This window comes from Theropithecus gelada, chromosome 15 (assembly GCF_003255815.1).
Source record: "Theropithecus gelada isolate Dixy chromosome 15, Tgel_1.0, whole genome shotgun sequence".
Classification (NCBI taxonomy): Eukaryota; Metazoa; Chordata; class Mammalia; order Primates; family Cercopithecidae; genus Theropithecus; species Theropithecus gelada.
In genome coordinates, this window is record NC_037683.1 from 104,375,861 (window position 1) to 104,391,184 (window position 15,324).

Below are 15,324 nucleotides of genomic sequence, written 5' to 3' on the forward strand. Positions count from 1 at the left end.
CTTTCTCAAAGAAAAAAAACCAAAAACACCTTAAAACCAAGAGCCCAAAAGCTATTTTTCTAGAAATGTAAAATCTTGGCTTTCCTTGAAAATAATGAGAAATTAAAAAAACTTCTAAGCCCCTCAACCAACTGAACTGACCTTCTTTTGGCCAAGGGGAGCACAGAGACACCTCAGAGGCTGAATTCCTAGCTATGATGTGATGGGAGGTCAGACCATCTCCCTCAATAGCCGCCTAATGGCTATTCTTTTTAACAGGCTAAAGAGAAACCAGCCCTTGCAAGATGCCACTGCTGATGTCAACCAACAGCCTGAACGCTGCCCCGCCCTTCTGTGGTTCGGTCAAAACAACCAACCAGCATTTCTTCCTGATAAGAGACTACCAACCACAGGGTGGTTCTGGCCCATCTACAGAGGAGGCGCAATGAGGGTTTTCGTGTCCTCTGCTGCCTCTTTTTTGAGACAGAGTCTCGCTCTGTCACCCAGACTGGAGTGCAATGGCATGATCTCGGCTCACTGCAACTTCCGCCTCCCAGGTTCAAGCGATTCTCGTACCTCAGCCTCCCTAGTGGCTGAAACTACAGGCTAGGATTACAGGCGTGTGCCACCACGTCCAGCTAATTTTTGTATTTTTTTAGCAGAGACAGGGTTTCACTACGTTGGCCAGGCTGGTCTCGAACTCCTGACCTCAGGTGATCTGCCCGCCTTGGCCTCCCCAAGTGCTAGGATTACAGGCATGAGCCACCGCGACTGGCCCTCTGTTTCATCTTTTGACATCAGAGGGACCAAGACTCCATCCTCAGATCATGCTCTGGCTGCTATTTGTTAAACATGGGTCCCACGGAAAGGCCTGAAGCTCAAATGTGCATGTGCCTGTTTCTCCTTTCATAAATATTCATGACTCCTCCTGCAGCTTATTGACTATGTATACCTGGCCACCCTGCTCAGCGTACATTCCTGTTCCCTTTAGCCCACCTTCAAAGTGCCAGTTTCTGGGTTCTGACCAGAGGCTGTGCTTCCCAGCATGTGGCAATGGCCACCTGGCAGGCTGGAACCCTTTATGAGACATAAAGGTCTCCTTTCGAAAGTTATGAACCTTGTCATTCTTCAGCTGACAGTGAGAAAGAAAAAAAACATTCAATAAATAAGAAATGTCTGCAGGTTTCAAGATAGATGAATCTTTTAAAAACTGGTCTTATCTGGCACATATAAAGAATATATTCATATACATGTCATAAAGCATAATCATCATAAACTCCAACAAAATCACCACTCAAAGCTAGATCTAAGTCAGAACTAACACCTGTCTGCCACTGAGCTCTTCAACTATCCTTCCACCTGAATTCCAAACCAAAGATAACCATCCTTGTAAAGTCAGTGTGTGTATATGTGATTTCATTACACACTTACACATCCCTAAACACAAACTGTTTAGCTTTGAATGCTATTAGTTTTATAAAAAATAAGTCGTACTTTTAAATCAACATTATGTTTCAAAGATTTATCCATATTGGTACATGTGCATATTTTCATTTATGTACACTGCTCTCTACTATCCAATTGTATAAATATACCAAACATTTTTCCATTCTCCTGTCATAGAAATTTGGTTGTTTTTCAGCTTTTCGCTATTAACAATGTAAGTGTCCCTAGGACACATGTGCAAAATGTCTGCAGAATAATGTAGTTTCAAATCCAAGTAGCAACCCATTCATGAGCTAGTCAAGATGAGGAATTTTTTTTAATGACACAGGGTAGTATCAAACTGGAGTGCACAGACAGAGGAACCATAACCTTTGATACTCTCCCACCCCTATGTGTTTACTGGGCCAGAGTGTAGATGTATTTCTTACTACAGGTCCAATAAAAACAGTCCTTAAGTTATCCCTCTATGTAAATACCCCTTAAAAAGTGAACTACCGAGTCTTAAAGAATGTGGATATTCAAATTTGAAAGACAATATCAAATACTTTTCCTAAGCAGTTACACCAGTTCAGCTCCCATTAGAAGTATAAATCTTCCTGCCTGGTAATCCACTTAACTCACTAACTCTTAGTAAGACCTGGCTTAAGAACTTTTGGCTAATCTGGTGGATGTAAAACAGCATCCCACTGTGGTCTTAGTTGCACGTCTATGACTACTACTGTGGCGGACCATCTTTTCCTATGTCTACCCTCACTCCTGTACCTCTGTGTGAAATGCTTTTCTGTCGTGTCCTCTCGCTGCCCTCAAGGCTGTGTATACATGTACATGTACTGATTCCTGTATGCACTTACCAATGCACACATGAATCCTTTGGCAACTGTGTGTTTCAAGTATTTTCTCCCAGTCTGTGTCTTTTCTTTCTACTTTATTTACAGTATCTTTTCATGAATTGATGTTCTTAAGTTTAATTTGGTAAAATTGATCACCGTTTCCTTTTATGTGTCATATTTTGTGTTTTAAGAAACTCTTCTCTCTGTTAAGATCATTAAAGTTTTAGTTTCCACTTCTAAACATATTAAGTCTTTGCCATTCCCCAGCGGTCTGCAATGCTGCCTCTGTCACGTATCAGCTTCCCCACTTGGGTGGTCTGTTTGGGGGTTCTATATTTCAACCCAATGGTATACTTATCTATCCCAAAGCCAGTAACACACCGCCTTCATTTCTATGTCATGATAATAAATCTTGAGTGCGGAAATGGCAAGATGCTTCATTTTCTTCTTATTTATGAGTGTTTGGCTATCTGGGGGTCTCCTTTTGCTCATCAAGTCCCTCACAAAATCAATACTGAGAGTCGAGGTGTGATTACACTGAATCACACCATTTGTGAGAATCATCTTTTTAATACTAAATCTTCCTATTCAAGAGGATAATTTGTCCCCATTTATTTTTTTAAACATCTTACAATAAAGTTTTATAATTTCTCCATATATGCTACATGTATTCCTAAGACTCATTTGTGTTCCTGCTTTCCAGGGTATCCTTATTTGACATCTTCCGTCTGTTGTTGGTATAAAGAAAGGTAACTGATTATTTTGAATATGGATCTCATTTCCAGCCATCTTGTGACACTCTTATTTCCAATAATTTATGGTTTCTTTCAGCTTTTTGATGGAGACAGCCATACCACAGGAACTCTGCTATTTCTTTTTTGGTCCTTGTGTATTGCTGCTTCCTGCCTACTACACAAACCAGGATTTACAGAATAATATAGAACAGAGGTGGTGACAGTGGGTCCTCCTGTCTTGTTCCTGATTTTAGGAGATGACTTCTAATATTTTATTATTAAGAAAGAGATACCTTTCATCAGGCTAGGGAAGTTTCCTTCTATTCCTAGTTTGCTGAGAACATTTTCCATGAATACATGTTGATATTTCTCAAATGCTTTTTCCTCAATCTACTGAGATACACATACGATTTTATTTTCATTGGCTAACATGAGTTAAAATTTAATATTTTCCAGTGGAAACCACCATTGCCTTCCTGGGAAAGCCCAATTTGGTCTTTTGTTACAACCTGCTGGATTTCATGTATGCTCACAAGTGAGGTTGCCTCCTCCTATTCCTTTCTTCCATTGTTTCTCTCGGATTTAGGTATAAAGATTACACTAGTCTGAAATAATGAGTTAGGAGTAAACTCTCACTTTACTATCCTGTGGAACTGTCTGTATAAGATTGTAAGAATCTGTTCTTATGCATTGGGTAAAACATCTTAAAAGTAAATCTCTGTCATCAAAAAACTGGGTCTGGTGCTTTCTCTGTGAAAAAGTTTACTGTAAGAACTGGTTTGATCACTTCAGTGATTATATGACTGTAACCAAGCAGCTTAGCTTCAAACTGCATTTAAAAATGTTTTTTCCTTTACTCTTTTCACCCCAGTCTCAAGACGTAGCTTTGAGACAAACTACAGATGTGTTTTCTTTTGTCTTTAAATACAGCCTCGGAATGTGCTTTAAAACTCCACTCCCCTCCTTTTCCCACCTTAGGCTTTCATGCCTGAAGCACATGTATTTACCTGGATGCTTGTTAAGCTTACACCATGCTCACTTATCTGGTCATGTGTTTCCTTAGAAGCTTCAGGGGCCAAATCATGATGCAAACCAGGCACCTCCAGAATTCTCTCCCTAGCAGGAGATTACTTCAAGGCCAGAGTTACTCCTGGCTAGAGACTGACAGCAAGATGGACCGCGACTGATTCGGCCTGGTTGGGCCCAAGATGGTGCTGGCCCCTTCACCAGATGCAACAATTCAGGATAAGCCACAGGAGGAAGTCATGCCATTGGGCACCTCCCAGCCCCCTTGCCTCTCCTGCATTCCAAACCCCTCTTCTCAAACCCCTGCACTCTCCAGAAATTGGAAAGTGGCAGTTTTTGGAAAGGATTCTGGCCACTTTCCCCCTTGCTGGCAAAAATTAATAAAATTCACACTCTTTATCATACCTCACTCCTTATTTCGGCTTCTTTCTACAAGTGGCGAGAAGCTGGACCCTCTTTCGGTTACGTGACTATTCCAGCCCATGATTTCTTCTTGAGTCAGAAGCTTCATATTTATTGGCATAAAGTTTTTTCCCAGTATTTTCTTATCTTTATAATCTCTCCTGTATCTATAAACACATTTTTTTTTCATTTGTAATACGTATTGTTAAACGTGCTTTTACTCCACTGTAAAGAGCACGGCCTTGTGTTGATCCTCTGCACTGCATCTCTCTCTTCCATTTTACTCATTTCTGATCCTTGTATTGTTGCTTTAGTTCAACATTCTTTGAACTTAAAACTTTTAAAAATCTTTTTAAGGTAATGCTTAGCTATTTATCTTCAGTGACATCTCCTTGCTAACTTACGGATTTAATGTTGTAAACTGCCCTCAAGTACTGTTACAGTAGGTAGCTAATGGGACACGAGCAGAGCTGGAGAGGGCTCCCCGCAAAACATACACACCAGGAATGTCGGGTGACCATAAGATTGTCAGGCGGCTGTTAACTGTCTCTCTAAAATAATAATTGGTCACAGCTAGCACCAGAGAAAGGCAGTCTCCTGGAAATAGCAGGTATTTCCAGATAGAAATACCTGAAACTGGTGATCAGGAGCTTCCCGATAAGATCTCAGGAGCTGGGCAAGTGCACTTGAGCATGCGCACTGAGAGGCAAAATGGCGGATGACCTCCCTGTAGGAACACGGGACCGCAAAGCGGCAAAGCGCCTCAAGCAGGCAGGCCTACAACTTAGTAAACACACTGCACATGCAGCCCCTCCCAAGGGCTGGCAGGCCACTGCGCATGCTGACAGCCCACCCCAAAGAGCGAATCACAGGAGAAGCAACAGACGACCCCGGAAGAATGCCAACATATAAAACCCCAATTCAAAAGGTCAAATGGCGCGCCTGATCTCTCAAGTTGCCTACTTGACCCTTCTGCAAGTTCCTCTCGTTCACGCTCTAGAGCTCTTTAACCAACTTCCACTCCTGCTCTAAAACTTGCCCCAGTCTCCCCTCCAGCCTTATGCCGCTGGGTCGAGTTCTTTCTTCTGAGGAGGCAAGAACTGAGATAGCTACAGACCCCTACAGATTGATTCACTGATGCTGACATACTTGTGCTGCACGACATGGATACATCACAGCTAAACAGCACCACTTTAAGCAAATCTATTTGGACATATTGTAATTTTATAATCATTCAGTTTTCGTATTCTTTTCCATTATAGTTTCTTCTTTGACCCATGAGCTGTTCAGCATTCTCACTTTACAAATATATGGTTTTAAAATCTGTAGGTATGGATATCTTGTTTCTGACTGTTAAAGCAAACGAAATATGGCCTTAGAAGGGCTCTGTACTTCTATACTTGTGGATGAACTGCAACCTAACTTAATAGGTAGAAAAAAAAGAAAACCTAACTTAGGAGTATGCCCTGTAACAGTAGCTGAGGCTTGGCCAATCCCAGCAGCCATACTTCAACCACTCATACACTGCCCAGTGTTCAAACTGTGTTCAAATAAGGCAAATGCTGAGCTGTAACCAATCCAGCTGTTTCTGTACCTCACTTCTGATTTCTGTATGTCACTTCCTTCTTTTTTGTCTATAAATCTGTTCTAACCACAAGGCATCCCTGGAGTCTCTCTGAATGTACTGTGATTCTGGGAGCTGCCCGATGCATAAATTGTTCACTGGTCTATTAAACTCCTTTAAATTTAATTTGGCTGAAGTTTTTCTTTTAACATAACTTAATTCCATCGTAGACAGAAAATATGGTCTCTATACACCAATTTTCTGAAATTTAACAGAGACTTTAGGGTCTTGCACGTGACCCATATTTTTAAACATTTCTTGTGTTCATGAGAATACATAAGTTGGGGTTGAGTCTATTAAATCAAACTTGATAATTATGTTGCTCAAATCATTGAAAAATTTTTATTAACTTTTATCTTTTTGACCTCATGGTAAATTGAGGGAGATGGGTCAATAATTTTGTCAATAATGATGAATTACCAATTTATCCATATCATTTTATTTGTGTATCTTGAGACTTTTGTTTTTAGGTGCACACAAGTTTAAGGGTATGTTTCTTGAAAAACTGAACCTTTTATCACATGCAGCAACTCTCTCTCTAGTAATGCTTTTTATTTTGAAATGTATTTTGACCAGTATCAATACTGATATACCTTTCTTTTGGCTAGTAATCTTCAGGTACAAAAAGAGGTACCCCAGATGTGGCTATTAACAATATTCAGCTGATGTCAATTATTTAGTCAAATCTGAACATCTATGTCTTTAAACAGCAAGTTTAATCAACTGACATTAATAGTGACTACTGGACTTATTTCAACATCTTACTATTCAATATGTTCTAAGTTTATGCTATTTTTCTCTTTACATTTTTTAGGATTGAATGAACTTATCTTTGGTTTTTGTTTTGTTTTTTCTTATTACTACCTCCACCACCTCCCTATTCATTTGCAAATTTTATGTTCCTTTCTTAGTCTGTGAATTTTATCAAGAATACAAAACCCCTAGACGCAGTATTTTAAACTCCCTATCAAAGCAAAGACCTTAAAATTAAAACCTTTATGTCTCCAAAAAGCAAAATCCAATGACAAAGGTATGAGCCAAGCATGCATCAAGTTATTCAAATTAAAACTGAAGTGAGATTTCTTGAATAAATAAAAATAGATGAATTAATTCCAAACAACAAGAAAAATGAAGACAGGAGACACGTGACATTCAAAGAAAAATCAGACCCACTGTCTGTTTTAGTACAACCTGTGAGCTAAGAATGGTTTTTACATTTTTAAATGCCTGGAGAAAAAAATCAAAATAAAAAATTGTTTCAAAATACATAAAAATCAAATGAAATTCAAATTTTGGTATGCATAAATAAAGCTGTATTGGAACACAGCCACACACCTTTGTTGATACATCATCTATGGTTGCTTTCATACTATAAAGTCAGAGTTGTATAGCTGCAACAGAGACCATATGGCCCCATGAAACCTACAATATTTACTGTATGACCCTTCAAGATAAAGTCGGCCTGCCTGTGATTTTTAACATGTTAAATGAGTGGATTCTATTAAGATACTATTAAGACACTTATTTTCCACACGTCCTTCAAAATCTGGGAATCATCCCAGTAAGTCTACTGTAATGTTATAATAAAAAGTATCATTGATAAATATGGAGGAACTCCCAAGAAAAAATGGAGATAAGAACTAGCCCAGAAAAGAAAAGCTACAGCTATGATCACAAAAAAGAAAATGCCACTGCAAAGACAGAAAGAGTTCCAGAAAAACCCCAATTTCAGAATCCATAGAACAGAAAGACACTCTGGAACAAGCATCAAGGTAATTCGAACAGTGAAACCAATCTTAGCCACCCCCGTGCATATATGTAAACTTACAGGTAGCATCAACGTTTCTAAAATCAAGCTCTCTGACCAACTTCCAAACAAAGTTCATGCTCTGCGTCAGAAGGTACATAAACATGAGGCTGAAGCTGGGGAAAGAAGCAGGGCCTAAGACAATACCAGCACAGAACGAGAAGAGGCAGAATAGACAGCTAAGCCAAAAGCCATTATAGAGGTTAAAACATGTATTTAAAAAATTTTAATTCTAAGACAGTGAGAAAACAATAACAAAACCACACAAGATGCAAAAAGGTGTTAAGTGGTCAAATTCTACAATTCTTTCAAGTAACATGATTTGTTCTGTATATAGCATAGAAAAACATGGAAAGCTTTTCACCTCATTCTGTGAAGGCAAATAACCTTCACGCCAAACCAAAAACGAATAACACAAAACAAAATTAAAAGCTCCATCTCCTTTACGATTATACCATAAGTACTTTACTGAATCCAGCAATATGTGTTAAAAACCAACACCACCCCTAACCACAATGGCCAGGCAGGGCTTATTCTAGTAATGTGTGGCCACTGCAGCATTAGTACATCTATTAACACAACTCAGAATAATAAAGGCTAAATAAGGCAAACGCTAACATACATCAATTATAATCCTGATGCATATTTTAAAAGCATTTGACAAACTTTAACACTTATTCTTGATTAAAAACAGAAATAATCTCCTAACAAGTTGAAATAGAACTGCCTGAATATCATAATTACTGGCAAAATATTAAAGGCACCCACCAAAGTCAAAGAAAGATAAGGATGATCACGCTCACCTTAACAAATAAATACTCTATGAGGGACTGAACCAATATGAAAAAATATGAATACGTAAGGTTAAAATGTTGGGGGAGGAGATAAAAATTGCATTACTTGTAGGCAATTATCTATATTGCACTTTACAACTGAAAACACAAGAAAATTAAAGAAGAACAATTAACACAAGTAATTATCCAGCTGACATGATATAAAATAAGCACATAAAAGTTAACTTTTGGCCGGGCGCGGTAGCTCCCGCCTGTAATCCTAGCACTTTGGGAGGCTAAGGCAGATGGATCATGAGGTCAAGAGTTGGAGACCATCCTGGCCAACATGGTGAAACCCCATCTCTACTAAAAATACAAAAATTAGCTGGGCGTGGTGGCACATGCCTGTAGTCCCAGCTACTCGAGAGGGTGAGGCAGGAGAATCGCTTGAACCTGGGATGCGGAGGTAGCAGTGAGCTGAGATCGTGCCACTGCACTCCAGCCTGGTGACAGAGTGAGACTCTAGCTCAAAAAAAAAAGTTAATAACTTTCCTACAGACTATAATAACAAGACTGCAACAGAAACGAGGAGAGGGTCTCATTCAAAGGAATAAATGCTATAAAATAGCTAGGAATATATCTGAGGGGAAAAAAGATATAAGACCAAGACCAGTGTGCAGAAAAGTATAAAACTTCCTTGAAAGACATTAAAAAAATGAATGACCCCAAAAAATAAGAGCCATGCACACTATGGAGAGAAAGATTTACTATCATAAAAATGTCAAAATTTTCTTAACAAAATTTATAAAATTCCAATCACAGTTGCAATACAGAAATTTTTCCCCTTTGCCTTAAAAAATAATTCTAAATTAATTTGGAAAACCTGATGTGTGAGAATCAACAGAGAAAACCTTCAAGGAAAAAGAATAATAAAGGGAACCTAGCATCATCTAGATATTAACGGTTTTAAATTTAAAGATACTGGAATCAAATTAAGCACATTAGAGGGCAATATCTATAACACATTTAAAAACAAATAATATAAAAATGTCTTTTAAATAAACAAGTAGTTATTAAATAATCCAAGGAGGATGAAGGACGTGAAAAGGCAATTTACAAATGAAGAAAAGGCCAAGCAATGCAGCTCATGCGTGTGATCCCAACACTGTGGGAAGACAAGGGAGGAGGATCACTTGAGGCAGGAGTTCAAGATCAGCCTGGGCATCACAGTGAGACCCGCATCTCTACAACAAAATTAAAAATCAGCCAGGCCTGGTGGTTCACACCTGTAGTCCTTAACTCTTAGGAGGCTGAGGCAGGAGGATCTCTTGAGCCCAGGCGTTGGAGGTTACAGTGAGCTATTATCACACCACTGCATTCCAGCCTGGGCGATAAAGTGAGACCCTGTCTCCAGAAAAAATCAAAAATTTAAAAAAAAAAACAAAAAACTAAAACCAAAAAAAAAACCAAAGAAAGCCAAATCTCATTTGAAAAGATAAAATATCACATAAGCATCTGGGGCAATACAAATTAAAATGCTGAGATGCCTTTTTTTTTTTTTTAATCTAGGCAAACTTCAAAAATAGCAACATTAAATGCTGGCAGGAATATGAGGAAACATATACTGTCTTTAACTTATGGGAATATAATTTTGTAGAATTTATTAATATCTAAAATATAAAATGAACAAATGATAACTGGAACAGTGATTCCCTGTTTAAGAATTTATGCTTATGTACAAGGGTATTCACTACTTTATTATAAATAACATAAACAGAGGAAAAAAAAAGATGTTCATTAATGAACAAATAATATAAAATTTTTGATAAGACTAGATTAATATACAGCAGTAAATTGAAAATAAAAATAATAAAATAAATTGATAGTTACTGTAGTTCTAAAAAAAAGTATGATCCTGTATATTTAAAAAACAAAGGAATCCCAAACGTATGTTTGCAAGTATAGTTAAACACAGATATTGTTAAGTCAAAGACTTATGGCAAATTATTATTGTCTAATAAATACCTTCATATTTTATCATACATAAAAGACATCTGTAATTATTAAATATTTTACATAATTTTTCAAATTAAATATATTAGGTGCAGTTTTAAAACAAACAGCTACAGGTCATGATTATCTAATTATATAAATATTTAACCAATGCTTATATATAATGTGTAACTGTTTAAATTCGACACTTAAGATCACCTTCAGCATGCTGAAAGAAGAATTTAATAGTGCTTACCAATATCATTAATCACTGCTCTTATTTTGGAGACAAAAGGACCAACTTCACTGGAACTCATTTTGGCTCTTTCCTTAAGGTCAGCACCTGCAAAGTATTTTATTTACAAATATAATCTAGTTGTAAACAAAATTTTAAGGCAAAGAATTGAAAATTTACTTAAGATTAATATACAACTTCAAGACCAGCCTAATTCATCTTTTAACAGAATGACATTACCTAAGTTTTCCTTCCCAATGACCATGTTCAGCAAGAATAAAGTATTTGTCTACTCATGTGCTTAAAGCATTGCTTCTCCAGCTTTCGGTCTCAGGCCCCTTCATGCTCTTAAAGGAAGACACTATAGCTGGCATCTGCTGATCTATAGTTACACTATTAGAAATCAAAACTAAGAAATTGTTTAAATGTTTATTCATTTAAAAATACAAATGAACTCATTAACGTTAACATAAAGAACAACAAATTGGTGACACCATCTTGCTTCTTTGCAAGGTCCTGTCAGTTTATCCACCACTGCTTTTGCAGTGTATTAGCACAAATGCCAACCCTGTAAAAAGGGCAGATTACACTTTGGTCAGTCCCTCTAACCCCAAGGATGCCTGCCTTGGGGACAGTCAACCACATGGAAGAAGCATAGATTTAAAGTATGAACAAACTGACAATTTCATAATTATGACTTTAGCACAGAATCGTAACTTTGGAACAGAGAAAAATAAACACATGGAATTCTTAAGGGATAATTAACTCTGAGAACAAAGAAGATCTTTAGAAAAATTAACAATCTGAGAAAAGATGGGTCCCCAATTAAACAAACAGACAAACAACAAAGTAAAATTACAGCATAGAAGGCATACACTCAGCTATTTGCCCCTATTAGTCTATTATAAATCAATCGTGATGATACATAATACCTTAAGTAAGGGATAGGGTAGGGGCATTCTGATCTCACACACTTCCAGGGGGAGGGAGAACCTCAGCTGACAAAGCACATAGCCTCACATCCATCGGATCTTAGATATGTACACCCTAGAAAATCTCTCACACCCCCAAGAAAACACGTACAATAACATTCAAGGAAGCATACAAAGCCTAGCAAAAAAATGGATATAACCTAAATATCCATCCATAGGAGAATAAAACAAGGACATAATTATAAATAGAATGTTACTTGTACAGCATGAACATGAAAGAATTAGAGTAAATACAGATAAATCTAATGAATAATACTATTGAAAAAGTATAATTACAGAAAGATACACAGGATAATAAACACAAATTTTAAAAACAATAATGCTATTCAGGGATATAAAACACACAGATGATAAATTCAATTGGTGGTTATGGGGGCTGGGGTGTGATTGGCAATGGGTACACAAAGGACTTCAATTTTATTTGTAATATTGTATTGCTTAGGTTGGGTCGTGGGGGCTAAATATGCGAGTCTAAATGTTTTGGGATGCCTGATACATGTCTTCATCATTAATTTTTCCATGAAGAATATGTCACAAAGAAAAATGTTGGCACCACCAAAAACAAATAAATGATGTAACTCGATGCCAAACTCTTCTTTGAGGCCCAGTATTTCTCAGTTCCATTACTTTGTAAATTTAAATATTTTACATTTATAACCACTCATCTCAAGTGGGCCATTCTGATGCCCAGCAATTCTACTGTATTTCCTGAGTTCATCCACTCTCCTACTCACATATAGACCATGTCACAACTTCCCTCTCCACCAATCTTAAAACCTCCTATCAATCCTACCAAAAGCCAGAAAAGAAATTCTACCAGTACTTGACACCAAAGCTATCTACCCAGGACTTGAACCTATATATTCCGCCCTGCCTCCTGTTACTATGAATGAACTAACTCATTGAGAGTGACAGGAGACAGACAAATTCCCTGGCAGACAGGGATGCGTCCCCAGTGAGACCCAACCTTCAAGCCAATGACAGTTTAAAAATCGAGCTGCTGGTTCCAAACAGAGAGAAAACTTTGTCTACAAACAGAGAGAAAACTTCTATCCCCGTATTACCATCACTCTCTTGATTGGTTCCTTCTGGATGATGCCTTTTAACCAATCAAAGAGTGCTTTTTCCAAGCCCACCCAGGGATGAATCAGCACACACGCACCCATTCTAACCCATAAAAACCCCAGACCCAGCCTCACAGGTGGCTACCCACTTTGGGTCCCCTCTCACAGCTGAGAGCTTTCCTTATGTCACTCAATAAAATTCTTCTCTGCCTTACTCACTCTCTGGTGTCCATGCACCTCATTCCTCTTGGTCGCAGGACAAGGACCTGGAACTTGCTGAGCTGCAGGCAGCAGGAATGAAAGGGTTGTGACACCCCTGGCCGGCTCGCCAAGCTGCGGGCAATGGGGATAAAAGAGCTGTAACACGCTCCCACTAGCCAAGCTATGAGAGTGAAGAGCTGCAACATTTCTGGGGGCCCAGACCTCAGGACTCCCCAAGCAAGAATTGTAACACCCCTTGGGGCTCCATGAATGCTGGTATCTCTGAGTTTTTGGGTGACACCACATTCCCCTTGTCTAGACACCGGTGCCTGACACGGAAACCATTTGTGGCATGCCCAGTCCAGCCTCAAGCTGAGCGTGGAGCTGCAGCAGGCATAGGATTCAAGTGGGTGCGAGCCAAGCACAACCTGCCAGGCCAAGTGGGTGGAGTAAGTCCAGGGGCCTGAGTGAGGCCCGGACAGAGGTGGCAGGGGCAGCAAAGATTTCTGGCTAGCAAAGTGGCATCTAAGGAATCCTGTAACATCATGAGGGAGGCCAATCCATCCCCTTATGCACTGGATTCAACCCCTTCTAATCTCCTTGGGGACATCACTCACTCCAGCACTTAAGCTCTCTCCTTGGCTGGCGTCAATACTGCCCCTCCTTAGAGGTTCATTCCCATCAGCACACAGCAATGCTGTAATACTGACATCTTAAAAAAAAAAAAAAACTCACACAGAGTTCCACTGTTAGCTATGATGGAATAGGTTATCATCAGACCAATTCTTCCATGAAACACTGGAGAAAGTATGTAAGACAGCTGCTTCAGCAACTAATGCAGCCAGGATGTAAGAGGCTGAAAAGCCAGAGAACGGAAACTATGGTAAGCCTCTGCTTTCCCCCCAAAACATACACTGAGTTATAAACTGGTGGGGGAAAGAGAGTATAAAAGCCATAGCACGAAGTAGCAGCTCAAAATCTCGGTAATCTCCTGGAACTGGGGAGACAAACACCGGCAGTGAAGACTACTGGCTCAGCCAGAACTTTGAAGCCAAGATCTTGGAGAAAAAGGAACTACAAACAAGAGAGCCCACTAAAGGGACTCACCAAATTAATGAAATAATGGTGAAAATCATATACATTTTCATTAGTTGCAGAAAAAGTATTTGATAAAATTCAATACACATTCCTTAACATCTTCACTGAGGAATATGTTAATAGAGTTCAGCAACTTTAAGTATAGAATTCAACAATTTTTACTACATTTACAAAGTTCTACAACCATCACCTCAATCCGATTTTAGAACACTTCCATATCACAAAAAGATCTCTCATGCCCATATGCAGTCACTTCTGTTCCCACCCCAGCACCATGTAACCACTCATCTATGTTCCCAAGAATTGGCCTTTTCTGGACATTTCCTATAAATAAATTGATACAATATGTGGTTTTTGTCTGTTTTCTTTCATATAGCATGCTTTTCAGGTTCATGCATGTTATAAGCATGAAGTCTTCCACTATATGAACATATAAACATTCTGCTTATCCCTTCATCAGATGACAGATATTCATATCATTCCCACTTTTTGGCTACTATGACTAATGCTGATATGGACATTCACTTACAAGTTTCTGTGTGGACAAATGTTTTCATTTGTCTTGGATAAACACAAAGAAGTAGAATTACTAGGTCATACTGTAAACTTTTGTTTAACTTGGAGAAAAGAAAAAAAAAAAAACAACCCTGCCAAGCTGTTTGCCTAGGTTGGCTGCACCATTTCACATTCCTATCAGCAAAGCTTGAGGGTCTCTGTTTTCCTAGTCACCAACAATTGTCTGTCTTTTTTATTATACCTACAGTGAGTGTGAAGTGGTATCTATAAGGATTTTAATTTGCATTTCCCTAATGACTAATGAGGTTAAACACTTTTCATGTGCTTACTGGCCACTCAAACAGCTGCTGTAGTGAAATGTCCATTCAAATCTTGTTCATTTTTTTAAAACCAGGTAATTTGTTTTCTGCTTATTGAATTCTAAGTTATATCTTAGATACAAGCCCTTTCTAAAATATATGATTTACAAATGTTTTCTTCATTTTTGTGGCTTGCCTTTTACTTTCTTGATTTTTGAAGCACAAATTTTGATTAAAATTAATCAAAATTATAAATTTTTTCTTTTATCATTTGTGCTTTTCTTGTAATATCTAAAAATCAACACT

General features: G+C 38.3%; 1 protein-coding gene across 6 annotated transcripts in view; it reads right to left on the minus strand.

The window, feature by feature from the left end:
- The window catches only part of AUH (AU RNA binding methylglutaconyl-CoA hydratase), a 144,659-nt gene that overhangs the window by 92,990 nt on the left and 36,345 nt on the right, over positions 1 to 15,324 (minus strand). For 5 of the 6 annotated variants that reach the window (XM_025360763.1, XM_025360769.1, XM_025360768.1 and 2 more), the window contains one exon: positions 10,870 to 10,956. The exons of the other annotated variant lie outside the window; for it this stretch is intronic. In XM_025360763.1, the coding sequence (XP_025216548.1) occupies positions 10,870 to 10,956 (87 nt within the window). The remainder of the gene's footprint in view (positions 1 to 10,869; positions 10,957 to 15,324) is intronic. 6 annotated transcript variants of the gene reach the window in all.